This window comes from Eschrichtius robustus, chromosome 1 (assembly GCF_028021215.1).
Source record: "Eschrichtius robustus isolate mEscRob2 chromosome 1, mEscRob2.pri, whole genome shotgun sequence".
NCBI lineage: Eukaryota > Metazoa > Chordata > Mammalia > Artiodactyla > Eschrichtiidae > Eschrichtius > Eschrichtius robustus.
This window is the reverse complement of record NC_090824.1, coordinates 158834911-158852364: the sequence shown is the minus strand read 5'-3', so window position 1 is coordinate 158852364 and position 17454 is coordinate 158834911. Positions and strand designations below refer to the sequence as shown.

Genomic DNA, 17454 nt, shown 5'->3' with positions numbered 1-17454 from the left:
TCCGAGAGCAGCTACCTATAGCATTACTTATACCTCGGCGACGAGAGAAGCACACATTTCACTCACCTGAGTTTTATGCCAGCGGGGCTGACGGCACTGGGCTGCTTTGTGTGCTCAGCTCACCGAGGCCAGGGAGGTGGGCTGGGTATACTCAAGGCTACTGGTGAGGTGAGAGTTACCATATAGGCCCAGAGGATACAGGTTGGATGAAAACAATTATTAAAAACAAACAAACCAACCAGATGTACAGATGAATGAACAAACCTCCTAACTTCCTTCACTTGATGGGGCCGATCATTTAAAAGGTAAAAACTAAAATCAAACAGAAAATGAGTACCTTTTATGATCTCTTTTGCTTAGAGAAAGATAAAAGATGAAAAACAAAGTCTAATCATAAATCTAGTTGCTGTGAGTTAAACTTTCGTTTCTCTAAGGTCTCAGGAGCTGAAAATTCCTCTGCCGTCTCTTAGGAACGAGTGATGTATTTTTAATCTCAGAGAATCTATGAATTGTGCAACTGATGGTATTTCCCTCCTAGCAATTGTTTTGCCAGAGACCCTGACCCCAAATTTGTTGCCCCTCTTTCATAGGGAAAATATGTCTTCCTTAACACCTTGCTTTTTTGTATGAATCTTACCCTTTGCTTTGTTCTTTAAAAAAAAAGTTTTTGTTTTTCATTTCCCCTGACTGCATCATTTCCTCGTTCTCTTACTGTATTCTATATGGTTTTGTAAGCCATCTCAAACCAGTCTTTTCTGACACAAGATTAAGATCAATTAAACGACTGCTGCTCCTGTGTGATGTCTGGACATGGGTCCCTGGGAACAACCTGGTGACATCTGGATCCTGCCCGCTGCCCTCTGGCACACACTTAGACTCTGACGAGAGCGAGCCTCACCTTTCAACCTCCCTGTTGTGCTCTTCAGAAACACGCTCCCATCCCGCACGAGCTTCTTCCGCTTCAGATCCTCCTTGGCAAACATCTGACCACTCTTCATTCTCATGATCGACTTGCTATCTGTCTTTGTATAAATCTCATTGAGACGGACCTTCTTTTCATAACTTGCCACTTTGCTGTCCACAGCTCCAATCACATCCTTCACCAGGCCCAGGGACTGAGCTAGATCTTCCTGCTCCACTTCACTGTCTGAGAAGGAAAGAATAACTGTCTCTACTGGGCAGAAGGAGGGGGACCCTGCCTTCTTGCTCCACATCACCGTCTTCCCTCTGTGGGCACGCCGGCAGAGCGAAGCCAACACGTCGAAGGGCACGTGCCTACCCCTGGCTCTGTCAGAGTTTAAATCAAGTTAGATGTTTCAATGATACAGATGACATGCAATTATGTGCCGCGTTCTAAAGTGGAAGGAACCCAACATTCTTAGGGAGGGAGAGGAGCAACTAGTTTTTTATTTATGTCTTTGTTTTACCTAATCCTTAACGTACCTGCCTAGGAGCAGGATTAGCTGAGAGAGAAACTACTAAGTCGTGATTAAACGAGAAACAGCGGTGATTCTAGCACTTGCAGGTGGGAATCATCTCCCAGTCTAGGGACAAGTGACAAGTTGCTCAGGTCACTGAACTCTCGTTGGGATCACTAAGTGGTTCCTTCCCTTCTTGCTCTCATTCACCGTGAGTCTGCTGATATAACACTTTATGTTTTCACTCAAGAAAACCGCTTTTAAGATAAAACACAGGCTCTCTTTTAGACCTTCTCAACGTAAAAGAGTTCTTCTACGGGGTCTCCAGTGCTGTTGGACAGACCGCAACAGTCCACTGGCAAACAAGACCGAGTCCAGAGAGAGACGCACCTTTGGTACATTGCAATATTCTTTGGAACAAAACCGGGTATTTGGTGATCCGCTGGGTTACAAGCAATACACACTCTGGGATTCCAAGCCTCCGTACGACCGAACTGCTCATCTTCTTCTGCAAGGAAGTAAACCAAGTGTCAGGAACTACCCAAGGGAGAAGGCTCGAGCTAAAACTGACAGTGACACAATGCTCTGGACAACATGGAAATCCCCACCGTTTCACATCAATACCTTCACAAAGGCCTGAAAACGCTTATCCTTGGTATAGAGGTCTTTGAAGTAGTTTACAGACTGGTTGTGCTGCCCGCAAAACTTGCCGTATGTCTTCTTTAAGCGTCTTGCGTTCTCTCCTGAAAACTGCAGAGGAAAGAGAACAGAAGTTATGCCATAACTCAGGGTGCTAAACTCCTATTATCATTCTGTCCAAAGTTTCCAGTCTACTTGTGAAACCCAAGAGAGCTTCCTCATAACTTCCCCCCAAAGATTAAAAGATTAAAATGGTACAGGAGCTTTGGAAAACAGCTTAGCAGTTCCTCAAAAAGTTAAATATAGAGTTACTATATGAGCCAGCAATTCCACTCCTAGACATAAAAACATACGTCCACACAAAAACCTGTATACGAATGTTCATAGCAGCATTATTCACAACAGCCCCAGAGTGGAAATAACCCAAGTGTTCATCAGAGGATAAATGGATAATGTAAGAATGAAAAAAGCCAATCACAAAGGACAACATATTGCTTTATTCCACTTATATAAAATGTGCAGAATAGGCAAAGCCACAGAGAAAGCAGATTAGTGGTTGCCTAGGGCTGGGGAAGTTGGTGGGGGTGATGATGATAAAAATGTTCTACAACTGACCGTGGTGATGGCTGCACAGCTCCACGGATATACTGAAAACCACTGAACTGTGTGCTTCAAATGGGTGGATCACACGGCATATGAATTATATTTCAATAAAGCTGTTACATATATTTAAAAAACAATAAACACAGAAGTATCTATGTACTGTGCACATAAGAAATGCAAGATGTGTTTTAACTCCCATTTGTCATAACCCAGTAATAAAACAGAGAGACTCACTAGAAGTCTTTCATGAGGTAGCAGTCTCAAAAAAGTCATCCTGATAAGTTAGAAAGACATCAGAAACGGCCGTCATTACCTAGGGAATCTGTTTATCCTACTTACCTCAGGCCAGCAGGCCTAACAATTCTGCATGGCCCTTTGTTCATTCCCAAGCGTGTGCAATCTCAACGGTTCATCTGAAGCTACGTTCACTGTGGGGTACCCGCTGAGTTTCTGTATGTGGTCCACAAGACACGTGCTAAGCATCAATTCCCGCTGGACTAACAATCTCTGGAGGCAACACAACTTGATCCTTACCCCAAAACTTGAAAAAAAGTTCAGGGTAGCCTTTCCTTTTCCCCTTTACCAACAGAGAAGCTGAGGCAGAGAGATTTTTAAGTGATCGGCTCCCATCACAAAGCAAGTGCTCTAAAAGGGTGATTCTAGCACTGGCGCTCAGAACCAACAAATGGACACCACGGGGCTAACATCTTACTAGAGGACATGCACAAATACAAGGAGCTACAGGGTCAGAGGAAGTACCAGTGCAGGTCTGAGGGTGGGGAGGAGGGGCAGAGGGAGAAACATGGAAAATGACAGGAAGGGGATGTTTGGGGAGGAAGGGTCCTCACTTGCAGAGCTGACCGTGCCCACTTTGAGGCCCTGACCACCAGTGTGAACGCATTCACTACACTGCATCTGCATTTACTTCACGACATGCCTATCCTTCACTCCTAGAACATGAATTCCATGAAGCAGAGGTCTACACTGTATTTACCTTTGTGGTTCCACAGGGTATTGAGTAAATCCCCAGTAAATACTTGAAAAATGAATGAATGAAGGCACCAATGAATTAATAGGGCAAGGGGTACAGACTCAAGAATACAACGAAAGGACAATATTTCCAATTCTCAGGCAAATGTTCCAGCAAGTAAGCCTCTGCTTCCACAATGAGGCAGAGACTTGCCGGTGAGAAAGAGCTAGTCAGATGTGATGCGATGCCCCTCTGCCTATAAAGGTTATACTAGCATTATTCTTCTTTCAAAAAGAGTGTTTTAAAAAAGAAACATTTAGAAACTGCTTATGACACATACATCTGAAAGTATCAAAACAATTTTTAGCTAAATTGCTTTTGACATAGGATTGAAACCATACCACACCTTGACGAAAATATTAGCAAGAAATATTTTATGAATTATTTTACAGATGGTTTCTTAGTCAAGTTTGTAGTCTCAGGTGGTTTTTAGATAAATGAGCCTTTTGATTTGAGTCACAGGTTGAAGTTGAGACTTCCAACAAATATTTTTTGACCTCTTAAACTATAGTATCTCTGATGTTGGTACAGACTCTGAGGAAGAAAAACTGGCTTTTACTGCATGTCTACCATGTATGCTGGGTACTTTATATATACATTATCTTTTAAATTTTAAAATAGCATTAAAAGAGAAAATCTACTGTCCTCAATTACAGAAAAAGAAACTGAGGGTCGGAGCGATGCAATCACTTGCCTAAGCTCACAGAGATCGTGAGCAGGACAGCCAGGATGTGAACGCACGGCTACGGGGCCCCCAGTGCGTATGAGAGGCACCAGGGGCCCTCCCGCTGCTCACCTGGTGCACAAGCACATCCCCAATCCTCTTGATGAGAAAGTTCTTTTCACTTTTATCCACCAGAGAGTCCTTCTTCCGCTCCAGGATCCTCTGTAAGAACTGGCTGTGGATACTGATCAGCTCATCCAAACAGGGGAAGAGCTTCTCCACCATCTGCTGCTCGAAGAGCAGGTCGGCCGTCATGCCCCGGCTGTACACGTCGCTCATGATCTTGAGTGTGCGGAGGTGGTGGAACTCCGTCTGCATCAGCTCTGGGGGAGGGACAAGGCTCAGTGGTCAGGAATGCTCTCCTCGAGGATTCTCCTGCAAAGTGTGTCTGCTGCTACTAAGAGCCCAATTTTGTCTTAAGGCTATTTACGGCCCAATTTGAACTTTAAAACTGAGTCAACAGCTGTCTTTTCCCTGAAGCGTTTTCATCCTATTCCTCGATTTTTTCATGGGACCTCACACTATTTTCTGACAGGTGTACTGGATTCCATCACTCTTAAGTGGTGGTTTCCAAAGTGGTCTTCATTGGGATTCAAGACCTTTCATAATTTACTACGTTCCTATTTCCCAGAAATGACTTGTGTTTAGTCTAGTTTCTACTGTAGCTGAGGAATTAAACTGTACTGTCACAAGAGATCTCTTTTTAGGACTATCACATAAATAAGCACTCATATTAAATAAAATGTCCAATGAAAGTAAAGAATATAATTTTACAGAGAGAGAAAAGGATAGAAATAAGATGTCTTTATACCTCAAAGTTTTCAAAAGAAAATCTTTGAGATGCTACATACTTGAAAATTGACTTGACGTAACCCAATAAATCCCCTAATAAACAATGCCAGACGATGCAAATCAAATATTAGCACAGCACGTGAAGAGTCTCACCATAAATCACTTCTTGCCGTTTGACCACATCTTTCTTTTGCTGTTTCAGAAACTTGCTGTCCACTATCTGACTCCAGGACTCTGCTTCCAGCTGTTTGGACTCAAGCTCAAAGTCTCCCATTAGCTGCCCTTCATTCATGTCTGTACCTACTCCTCAAAATACAAAAAAAATCAGTATCAGAATCCCACGTCTGTGACCTCTAAAAAAAAAACCTCTGCCGGACGTTCCTCAGGGTGATAACTTCATGAGACATAAACACTCTACACTAACACAGGACGTTCATAGAATATATATTCTATTAGAAAAGATCATTTTCTGTTCCGGAGGGACATACTCTATATATTCAAGACTTCGGTTAAGGGTGATAAACGTCACATAAATCAAAGATGATTAAGACATGATCAGGGTCCTGGTGACTTTACTTGTTTAAGAGAGTAGGCTTACAACTGTGCCAAAAGAGCTAGAACTGAATGTGTACGAAAGTCTAGGGGAAGAAGAAGCGTTTGTACCAGAGTCTGACCACATTAAAATCAATGACATCCTTCAGTGGACAACCATCTAACAACAGGATAAGTGGGTTTACCACTCATTTTAAAGCATGTGATGCTTTACAGACAGTTTAGAGAAGTTTCACAGGAGTAAGGAAGAGGCAGGAGATGCGTTAGTGCTTGCATTCTAGGAGATGGCACAAAGTCTCTGCAGACGCACACAATACACGCCGTGGCTTCTGCTTACCCTCATCAGTAAGGGACTCTGTTGACTCATTGACCTTGCTGATTTTATTTAGTGAGTCTGTTGAATGAGACAGGAATTTCCAGGTGTTTGATATGTTCTCATCATTGCCAACTCTGGGGGCAAAAGGAAACACATACTGTCAGATACATTCTGAGAAGCCATGGTTTCCGGTCTTAAGTGAAGATCTGAAAAATTATAAAATGACAGCTGGCTGCAAGTACTACAATGATGGAAGACAAATTACTTATGCCAGGTACCCAGCAATATGCAACACAAACTATTAAGGAAGGTTGGAGGCATTTAACATCACTGCAGGCATGAACTTTTTGAGCCTTGGGTTTTCTTAAACGATAGGTAGCAAGGAGAATGCTCCTCCTTCAAACTGCATACACATTATATAAGAAATTTTTGTTTGAAACTCATGTCTAACCACTACACTTTTTCCCTGTGTTCCCTAAATAACTATAGACCAAGCACTTATATTAAACCATATTCTTTGAACTTTTCTTGACCCCAACTCACCAGCTAGCACATTAGGCACCCAGTAGATGTTTGTGGTACAACGCAAAAGTAAGCCAGAGTCATTTAAAACTAAATTTTATTTAAAGGCCAACTTTTAGAAGTCATAATATAAACTCATTTGGATAACATAAGAACTTTGAAAAGAAAGCCTTTGGTTAATTACAACAGAAAGACAAAACAATATAAAAATACCTGAAACTTTTTTTTTTTTAAGGAGGAGGAAACAGTAGCCAGCACAGAGGTTAGGAAACACAGACAAAAGGAGATTTGCATCCTTCAGTTGGGAATTTTCCTCCAGCCTAGGTTAAGAGAGCTGCAAGAGATGTTTTGAGTCCTATATTTGAGATGACTTCTTTACTGGATGGGAAGGCAGGCATCTTACCCCAAACAGCCAGCAACATCATAATCGGCCCTGTGCTAACCACAGACAGCCGAGGCCTGAACAATCAGGGGCCACAGCAACTTCTGGAGGGACCACAAAAGGAACTCAGTGCAGATGAGGGACGGGGAACCTACTGTAGTACCCGGCCCATTATTCACTCCCATGACTTAAGAGTCAAGAGGCGAGTTTTAAAAAAAAAAAAAAAAAAAAAAAGCTACTACCCCCTCCCCCAGGTTCATCTGACCAACAGAAAAGTGTGACATATGAAAATACAAGTGATTGAAACCAAACATTCAGAATTAAATCTTTTTTCCTATTCCCACTTCTTATTTTGATCTGAAAATCATCCTTTTAGAAGGCAGGTTCTTTAAAAGCAGGGCTGATCATGTATAAAAGCAGAGGACAACTGGCCGAAAAATGGTGTTTAGAGGGGATCCTTGCTACAAAATGGCGATCATGATGGTGCATCGAAGTGTAATCCTCACCCCACTCATCTGTAGCACTAACCCATTACGTTATACACTTCTTTCTAAAACAATCTTTTTGTCAAATGGTATACATTATTATGCTCTGTCACCTAGATGTCAACTGTGCTAGCTTTACATCCCCACTCACCCAGCAATGTTCTGAATGGAGACACTTTTGGAGAGCGACACACTCTGCTGGGACCGTCTGTTAACAAACATGGGGGCGGCAGTGGTTTCATCGGCCAGGAGGACTGCGGACCGAGGGCGCTCCTTGGGCTGGGAGGCTGTAAAGAATGAAAGGACACCAAATGAAGTATCACCGACGCATGCCCACCAGCACTGACTCACCGGATGAATGCCAAATAGAAGCAAACCGCTTTAAAAGAGATTTACCCTGGGAGTGTAAATAGGTACAAACACTCTATGCAAGACAACTTGGCATTAGCTGTTGAAATTGTAAATGCCTATATCTTTGATCCAGTAATTCCATTTAGGATATGTTTATTCTACAAGATTTACTTGTTTACATTTGAAATGACTTATGTCCAAAGTTATTCAATGCAAAGTTTGGTAAAAGCAAAATGAGTATCAAAAGAAGATCAGTTAATAAATCATGGTACAGCCTACATGTGAATACTATGAAGCTTTAAAAAAAAATGAGGACTCTCTCCATGAACTGACACAGATCTGCAGATAACATATTAAGGGGGAAAAAAACCAAGGTGCAGAATAAAGTGCGCAACAGACCACCTTTTATGTTTTAAAAACATAGTTAATAATCCAAATTGGTATTTGCTTTATTTTAATAAAGAAACTTAAGGAAGATAAATATAAAACTAAGAAAAGTGGTTTACCCGTGGGGTGTGATGGAAATGAGGCGATGAGGATAAAGAATCGTGTGAAAGTATCATATATTTAAAAATTTAAACTAATTCAAAGTAAGAGAAAAGGAGACCAAAAGAGTTTTAAGGATAAAAGGAGCCTCAGAGGTAACTGAGGCTGGTGTTCTTTGGGAGGACCTACCAAGAAACGTGTGAGGGGCTGGTTAGATATGCAAATTCCCAGCCCTTCTTGCTCTGTGCGGGTGGGACCTGGGAGTCTACACGTTTACCAGCTCCCCAAGTGATCCTTCTGTACAATGTCTGAGAACACAGGTTTTGACCAATTCCTTTAATTTACAGATGAGGAAAATGCAACATGTGTTTGATGTCACATAGCTAATTTGTCCTCATACTGCATATTTCTCTTGAACTTGACCAAAGAGGAAACTGGAGCTCTAATTTCATGCTAAAGTCGTCACACTGCCATCTGGGTAACAAATTATTTTTCCTTGGTAGCTAACTAAACTGCTGCATTATCTGTCCATCCCCAGGAGCATGAGGAGCTGAAGGAAGTAAGACTGGGGCAGCTGTTACGGCTTCACAGTATTACAGGATGTTTCTGACTTAATACAATTAATAAAACCATTAATTTCCAATTCAAATTCGATTTAGAAGGTGGTGATATAATAAACACCAGAAACATGCTACCCTATAACATGACCAGACCCTTCCTGCAGGAAGCACACAGGAAACTAGGAGATGTGGGTCCCACACCAACAGGGAAGAAGGGCAACTGGCAGGGAAGCGAACATGCTCAAGTGTTCAAGAGCCTGGAGCACATCCTCAGTGTCTCAGAAGGGAAGCTGCTGAGCAGATAAAATCTGATGGAGGAAGAAACACCGGTTCTTGAAGAACAGTAGGATGTGGGTAAGTCAACAGAAAAAGAGGACATTCTGAAGAGGAGAACCGTATGAAGGAAGGCAGAAACACTCTGTTAATGTGAAAGGGAGGTAACAAGCAGAAGAGGAAGTAAGTAGAGGGGTGTATATGAGGGATCAGTGAAACGGCCGGAGAAGCAGAACGAAGTCATGTCATGCAGAGCCCTGAAAATTTGAAAGAACAACCTGTATCTAAAAGGCAGCATAGCGGGGTGAAAACAACTCTCCCTTGTTGAAGCCAATCCACTCCACTCAGGGAAGTTGCTAACTACTCTCTGAGCCTCAGCATCCTTATTTGTGATGGTGATGGTAGTGGTGAAAGCAAACACTGAAGGAGGCCTACCACCAAGTACTTCACTGGTGTGATCTCACTTAAACCCGATGACCACCTGCTGATACTATTACCATCTTTTCACAGAGGAGGAAAACGAGGTACAGGGGATTTAGTAAACGTCCGAGGTTACGCGGCTGTTAAGTGGGATGCTGGGACTCAAACCCATACAACTTGAATCCACAATCTGTACTCTTACCGCTACGTTACCTCAGGAATAAAATGGGTAAAACAGGAATAAGAATACATGTGGGGGTCAGACATAATAGGTATTTTTTGGAAAAATGCTATTTTATCTGATTTGAAAGAAAAAAATGGTTTCTGAAATAAGGGATAATGTCACAGAACAAAAGTTTAAGGAAGATTAGACTTGTAAAAGGTGTTGGAATGGGTTGGATCATTGGTTAAAGTGGGTGACAGTCTGGCACAACTTTTCTTCTAGGAATCTACATGCAAAGATGGGCAATAACTGGACTTCTCTCTAAAGGGACTCCACACCCTCCTGGTGGCACAGTCTCTACAGCCATTCCGGAGCCATCTGGAAGCACGCAGAGCAGTGGTCCTCAAGCTCGAGTGTGTGCATCACCATCACCTGCAGCATCTACTGAGACACAGATCACTGAGCTCCGCCTCTGGAATCTCTGATGTAGTAGGTCTGGGTAGGGCCCAAGAATCGGCACTTCTAATTGATCCAGGATCTACACTTTGAAAAACACGGCCTGAAGGTAAGTTTCACATGGGTTCCCACAGAGCAAATTTAGGTGATATTCATGACTGCATCTTTATGGCAGGAGTTGGAAACAACTCAGACAACCATCCTTGGGGGAACTGATAATTAAAATGTGGTATATATTTATGAAAGAACACCATACAGCGATCTGAAACAATAGCTTACATATAGTTAACACGCATAGATCTCAAAACCATATTGAGTGGAAAAAACCCCGGCAGAATGGATAAGCAAGTCATATCATCTAATTTAAATTTAATGCACAAAATCATAAGAGACATTTCCAGAGGTACACATATGTCTAAAGATACGGCAGATTAGAGAGGTTTACATTAAATATACTGCAGTGCGTGCTGAGGAGGGGAAAGGAATGAGATAGGGAATGAAGAATGAAAAGGGGAAAATATTAAGTAAAACCAAAGGGAAGCTTTGCACAGACTGGAGAAGACAGGTTGATGTGAATGGGAGAGGTGTGATTTACCCAATTTGTGTACCACTGAAGTCCTTGGGAAAAAAAGAACTATTTTCATAACTTCACAGTTTGTCAAGAAGTTTAATAAGCAAGATCTCACCTGACGCAACTGTAACGCTGCTAAAAGCAAGTTTCACTGTCGACTCACGCAAGAGAAATTTCAAGACACACAGGGCTAAGGTGCTGCCTTTTAAGCTAAGGCACACACTATTCTAGAACCTTCCAGAGAGTTTGATGGTAGAATGTTAAGCTCTTGGTCAATGAAACTGCAGCCTTCTCTAAGTATTCAAAATAGGTATTCAAATCTTGCTTAAGAATAACAAATAAATACTACAGAAGTATGGGTAAGTCCTGAACCAGAGAGGCGAAAAGGAATCATGAGAGGTGGGCTGAGCTACTTACACTTGTTTCTCATAATGACTGTGGGCAGCGAAGATGTGTCGTGTGCTTGAAGGCTCCCTTTGGGCTGCTGAAAGGAAAAGAAAGTCTGAGTGAGCACTGCATTTACAATTTATCTTCTGTCAAGTTTCAAGAGGCCTAGAGCAGGAAGCCAGCTGCTCCTACCTCCCCGCTCTGTTCCTGCCGATGGTCCTCAGCATCCTAGCCCTAGCTACAGCCACTCACTCCGGCTCTCCTCTGGACCTGCCAAGCACTCTGATCCTGCAAATGCTGTCCCTTCTGCCTGGAATGCTCTTTTCACCTTCACAGGCACGGCATTCTTCTACTTCAAGATAATCCCTCCTTGGTAGAGCCATCTGTTAGCTTCTTTCTTCTCCTCACCCGAGGCAGCGACTGGCACCCCTTAGAATCCTGCACGTGCCCCCGCCTAGTTTTTTCCTTATTTATGGTCATCGCCTGCTTGTCCATCTTCCCCACCAGAATGCTGGTTCCTTAAGAGCGGCATCTGTGCCCTTTTTGTTTCTATTTCTCCAGTGACTCGCATTTATAAGGTGTTAAATAATTCTTAGGCAAAGTGCTAATTTTAAGACTTTTGTTGTAGCATGGAACAGAGACACTGTGTGAGAAATTACAGACTGAAGCAATTAGTCTGAGATAAATCACTAGTGAAAAAGGGTCCATTTAAAATGGAACTCCCCCTTTCAGGTTACATTCTCTTCTATGGGATATGCTGTATCCCTATCATTCTCCTTCTCTGTAGCACATTCACAGTAACGGCAGTCTTACCAGAGATCACAAACTCAAATGCCTGTGGGGTCAGGCAGGTAACAAAGGACAGAGGCGAGTTGGAGGAGGGGGTAGTGGCAGTCTGGGGTTGTACATCTTGTCTAGAGGAGGCAGCAGCCACTCAGCCCCAGTAGATTATCACCCACCACCCACCTCTCCAACATTTAAGGAACTACAGGCCAGATACTGTTCTACGTGCTTAGGAGCTATTAATGGATCAAACACTCCTGACTTCAGGCTGCGTGGCAAGTTTGGTGCTTACAGTCTAGTGGGGGGAAGGTACAGATCATAAAAAGTAAATGTAATATAATAAATACAGTGTGTTAAATAGACCCTAAGAAGGTGATAAGTACTATGGAAAAAAAGAAAAAGAGCAAGGTGGGAATTGGGAATGCTGGGTAAGGGGAAATACCAGGGCTGTGAGATCTTCCATTTATTTCCTCAGGAGAAATCAGAAATCCAAATTGGTGTGAAATACGATTTTTCAATAAATACACTAACTCAAATAAAAAAAAAATTTACTCCATGAGCCAAACAAGATTTATGCCCATGGACTGAATAAGACCTGGGGTACAGAAGTCTGTCATCTTTACACTAGTTCAGTGCTTCTCAAAGTGTGGTCCTCGGACTAGCAGCATTAGCATCACCTGGGAACTTATTAGAAAGGCAAGTTCCTGGCCCCTCCCCACCCGCCAAATCGGAAACTCTGGGAGTGGGGCCCAGTGTCATCTTATAACAAGCCCCCGAGGTGATTCTAATGCACACTCCAGTTTGAGGCCACTGCACTAGATAAATGCGTTTGGTTACTGGAAGCACACAGCATGCTGAGCATTTGTGTAGACGGAGCTGGAGAGCACTCTTCTGACAAGGAACAAAGACATTTATGAGTGACTACAACACTGAAAACCACACAGGCCACCTAAACGCCCATCTGCCCCCAGCCCCGTACTCTTTCTTTAAGGGCTCTGATATGCAGTGCCTGTTATCACACAGCTGCATACTCAGAGCATGTACCATCATACACTTCCTGCTCCTGTCATGTGATCCACACGAGCCTGTGGAGAAAAGTGCTGCCAGACAGGCCCATTTAACCCTGACACTCCCCAGCCCATCAGCGTGTCAGAGCCCCTGATTTCCACCTGCTGCCCTCGTGGTCCTGAAGAAGGAAGCCAGGCGTGTGAAAGGCAGAGTAGGTCTGCAGACACAGTTAAGCAGAAAACCACTTCAACGGCGACACAGATTAAAATCACAGAGAAATGTGCATTTAACATGGAGAAGTTCTGAAAGCATTTTACCTTCCAAAAGCCACAAATTCCCGAGTGTGTTAAGAAGAGAAAAATCATTTTTGGTTATTTTAGTCTCAAAGTAGGTACCAAATGATGAAAATAAACAAAAACTACAACCCCAAATCTCCCAACTCTGAAGATGTCATTGGTTTAGCCAAAAATGTCTTACCTTCATTTTGACCTTTGCACAGGAGGCCAGACTTTCTCTACAGCCTTTGTGGACAAAAGCACTACAATCTGAAAAGAGAGCAAAACCCCAGGTGACATTAATACACAGCAAACAGATCCCCCAGACTGATTTTCCACTGCCACAGCAACCGACAGACTGCCAGGTGAAGTCACTCACACGTCAGAATGTGACTAGCCGAAATTACAGATTGCAGCCCTCTTCTAGGAAGCAGGCATGCGATGCCATTTGGAGGAGGAGAAACAAGAGCAGATGTGATTTCCGATTAATAAAAACTAGAAATCTGAAACTTCTCGGGCAGGAAGCTGAGAGGCTACAAAAACTAAAAAACTGAAAGCATCTGCCGTCAATATGTAAGTCTAAGTCACAAATAATACATAAATGATATACATTTACATATACATATAGACATTTACATATACGTTTAATAACACCCACAAATAACACATAAATACAGCCCCTTAACAGGGGCTGTGAAATCTGTATGGCTGTGTCAAAGGTGGAATGTCAATCTGAAAATCTACCTGTTGATGTCCTTTGACTTGGAAACCTAACTGCCCTGAACTTTGTGCAACACCCCGAGTGAGTCAAGAGCCGCAGAAGAAAGGTCATCAGAACCACCCTAAAGCACCTCTGGGAGCCCTGACTCAAGAGAAAGTGGGAGACTTCCTGAATGATGAACAGAGATTTCCCGCAAGATGAAGCACAGCCCATAATCCTCCAAGGACACGATTTTATTTCAACTCTTATTTCTCACTCCTTGGCCCACAAGGGCCACTGATGTAAAAACCCCTCCCTCTGTGCCTCACAAGGGTCATCATCAGCTTGTACTGCTGCCATAAAGTCATAAAACAGAACTGCGCCAGGAGGCCAGAGGTGAAGTAAAACAAATAAGAGAGCTGTCTGTGGGGACACCCCATGACGAGCATCTCTCCAGGGAAGGACTGCCTGAGAAAATCAACAGATACCACCCAGCAGGCAACGCTTCACATGCTGAGTCAGGAAGCACCACGGGTCCTGCTTATGCTAACCCACGAATCATGGGCCAGGATGCTCTCCTGGTTCCCACGTACGGATTACAAGGATACTAGAATGGAGACTGCCAGAACCCCAGACCCCAGAGGCTGTTCCCCATTCCTTCCTCAATGCCTACTCGGTTCACAGGTCTCTTCCCTAACACCACCAGTCACAATGCGTTGGATAATCTTATGGTTTTCTCCTCCACTGAGTGCTCCTCTAGGGCAGGGTCCCTTCATCTACTGCCGAATCCTTAACTAGGTCTCCCTAGCATAATGCCTGGCTCGTGCCACCTACTCAAACGTCTGTTTGAGACCTTATGTCTGTTTTATCCAAACACCAAGTGCCCTGACACAACCTAGATTACAGTATGTCAAATATCTTATCAACACTAAAAGGAGTACTAGAAGAACAACCATCACACTAAATGTGATTTAGGTCCTGGCTCTCCTGATTAGTTAATGTTACCCTATGCAAGTTCCTTCTCTATAGGTCTCAGTTTCCTCAGGCCTATAAAATGAAAGGAAGTACCACATTTTCCTCCAAGTTCCTTTTCTCTGTGATCCTATAAGACTCCTTATGCTACATCTCTTGAAGAAAGAGATAATTTTCCAAGTAAATCCACTAGATTGTTCTATAAGGTTCATGTTGCAGAAGAGTTTTCAACTTAGTCATCTGAATTATCACTAGGACAGACCCATCCTTCAGGGCATGGTTAGGGAAAGTTCCAACTGGAGGAATCTTGGCTGAAGCTATTTCCATAAAAGAGGCGATAGGGAGCAACTCTACTTTTGTTGACAGGATGGCCCAGAGTGGGAACTTGTCTGGAAGTGGGGTGGGGTGAAGTATTCTGGGCCTTTTACTCTCAGGCCTACCAAGCCTTCTATCTAGCTAAGCTCTTCTAGCTCCACCCCAAGTGAAATTCACTGTCTGGTCATTTTTCTGATGTTAAACAATCAGAAGAGACGTCCATTTACCAAGGGCAGCATGAGGAGAGACTCTCCTGGGAAAGGCTCACTCAGGGAATCAACAAGAGGAAAAAACCTGGAAGGTTTTATCTCAGTCACAGCTCTAGTCTTATTTCCATTGTTTTCTTCTCCAGGAGGAAGACTGCAAGGGAGCTACATGGATGCTATGCTCCCTGCAATTTCTACTGTTTGTGATCATGACCATTTCCACATAAGTCGTGAAACTGTTCCAGAAGTCAGCAGTTATAAAAGGGTTATGTGTTATTGAATATTAATGCCAGGGTTTCTCAGCAACATCCCTTTCTGGGCACAAGGAAGGCTCTGCAGAACGAGACCCCTGGGGAGTGACTCATTCTAATCAGCAAAAGGAAACATTTTGAGGATATTTTTCTCAGGAACCGGAAACCACTGGCCCTCATTAAATTGTCTAGTTCTCTGCTACTTGAAAATAAGGATACATTTTGATAAAGAAATCATCTTACTACTCAGAGAAAAAAGCAGAATCACAAATAGAAATCCACATAACTCTGAGATGCCAATGCTGTTATGCCCTTCTATACATCAGGCAATGTAATTCATATTCCAGGATCTAGACTTGGTGAACTTTGGCTAAAGACTTTAAGCCCCACTAGCCAATGGTCTTCCAGAAAGGGTCAAAGAGGCAACAGGTGGGCTGGACCGTTCGTCTTTATTGATTTGTATTCAAAACTTTTTGCCTCTCACTTCTCAGAAACTTTTTAAATGGCTACCCATCATCTTTAGGATAAAGCCCAAACTTCTTACTTAGCTTGACATAGCCCATCATGTGCTGTGTACATTTCTAGCCCCTTGCCATGTTGTCACACCTCCGAGCTCTGAACAAACTGTTTCCTGTACTTGTGTCCCTTTCCCTCTCTTCCTTCCCTGACTAGGTTGGCAGGAGTCAGCTCTCTGAAGTCTTCTCTGACTCTCGCAGGGAAGATAAGACTCCCCACCTCTATGCTTCTGGTATTCCATGCTTGCCTCTGTCATGGTACTGTACTGTGATGGCCACACTCTTCCACTGGAGAGAAAACTCCTGGAGGGAGTCTAACTCTGTCTTTCTAAATTTTATATCCCTACCCCCAGCCTCCGGCCCACAGTAAGCACTAGATGTCTGAAGGAGGGAGACGGGTGGGCAGGTGAGCTCCAAGCTGCTAGACCCACAGCACGAAGTAGAACAAAGTAGTTGAGGCAAACATGTATATTCATCTTCTAGTGAGACAGAACATGTTTCCCCTCCATCGGCCCCACTATCCTTACTCAGGGTACATGTCTCCCCTCCCCTGCTACACAGATGCCTGGGACCACGGAGTGGTCTTGTCGATCCATCATCTCTTTCTCATGCACAGGCTTTCCAGCTCCCCTCCCCATCTTTTCCCTCTGTCTTTCACATACATCTTCTTTAATCCCATTCTTCCTTATCCTCTCTTGAGTCTTGCCTAGGTACCCTAGGAGAACCTCTTCTTCACTCTATTTTACTTAAACAAAATATACTTTAAAACATGGGTGATAAGAATATGAGGAAAACTAATGAATTCATATCATGGACAAAGAAAAGCACACATTTCGAAATGGAATTAAAGGTAGTGCCACATCCAACAACACCATCTTAAAAATGTTTAAAACTCCTCATAAAACAGTAAGACAAAGAACCAAACAGAAAAACAATACAAAGACTATGAACAGGCAATTCACAAAAAACACAAAATGGTGCTCAAGCTCTCTAGAAATTAGAGAAATGCCAGCTCAAACAACATAGAAATATCATTTCACGTCCAACCAGATTGGCCAAAATAAAAGTCTGCCAGTTCTAGGTACTGGTGAGGATGTGGTGATGCAGGAGCTCGCATCATCTGCCGATGGACGGTACATACATTTTGGAAAGTAATTTGGCAACATCTAGTAAAGGTAAAAACGTGCTCACTTTATGAATTAGCAATTCCCTTCTTGGTATATAGCCTGGTGATACACGCAAGTACAATTAAGGATGTTCCCTGCGGCACTGTTTGTAACAGACAGAAATTGGAAATAA

General features: G+C 43.0%; 1 protein-coding gene across 11 annotated transcripts in view; it reads right to left on the bottom strand.

Annotated features, from left to right (window-relative positions):
- Positions 1-17454, bottom strand: part of AKAP13 (A-kinase anchoring protein 13) — a 342139-nt gene that overhangs the window by 21902 nt on the left and 302783 nt on the right. For 8 of the 11 annotated variants that reach the window (XM_068557294.1, XM_068557256.1, XM_068557275.1 and 5 more), the window contains 9 exons: positions 13399-13466; positions 11161-11227; positions 7615-7750; positions 6096-6208; positions 5360-5512; positions 4487-4737; positions 2043-2168; positions 1809-1926; positions 899-1147 (listed from right to left, as the gene is read on the bottom strand). In XM_068557294.1, the coding sequence (XP_068413395.1) occupies positions 899-1147; positions 1809-1926; positions 2043-2168; positions 4487-4737; positions 5360-5512; positions 6096-6208; positions 7615-7750; positions 11161-11227; positions 13399-13466 (1281 nt within the window). The remainder of the gene's footprint in view (positions 1-898; positions 1148-1808; positions 1927-2042; positions 2169-4486; positions 4738-5359; positions 5513-6095; positions 6209-7614; positions 7751-11160; positions 11228-13398; positions 13467-17454) is intronic. The other 3 variants (XM_068557283.1, XM_068557330.1, XM_068557264.1) reach the window with 2 other exon arrangements.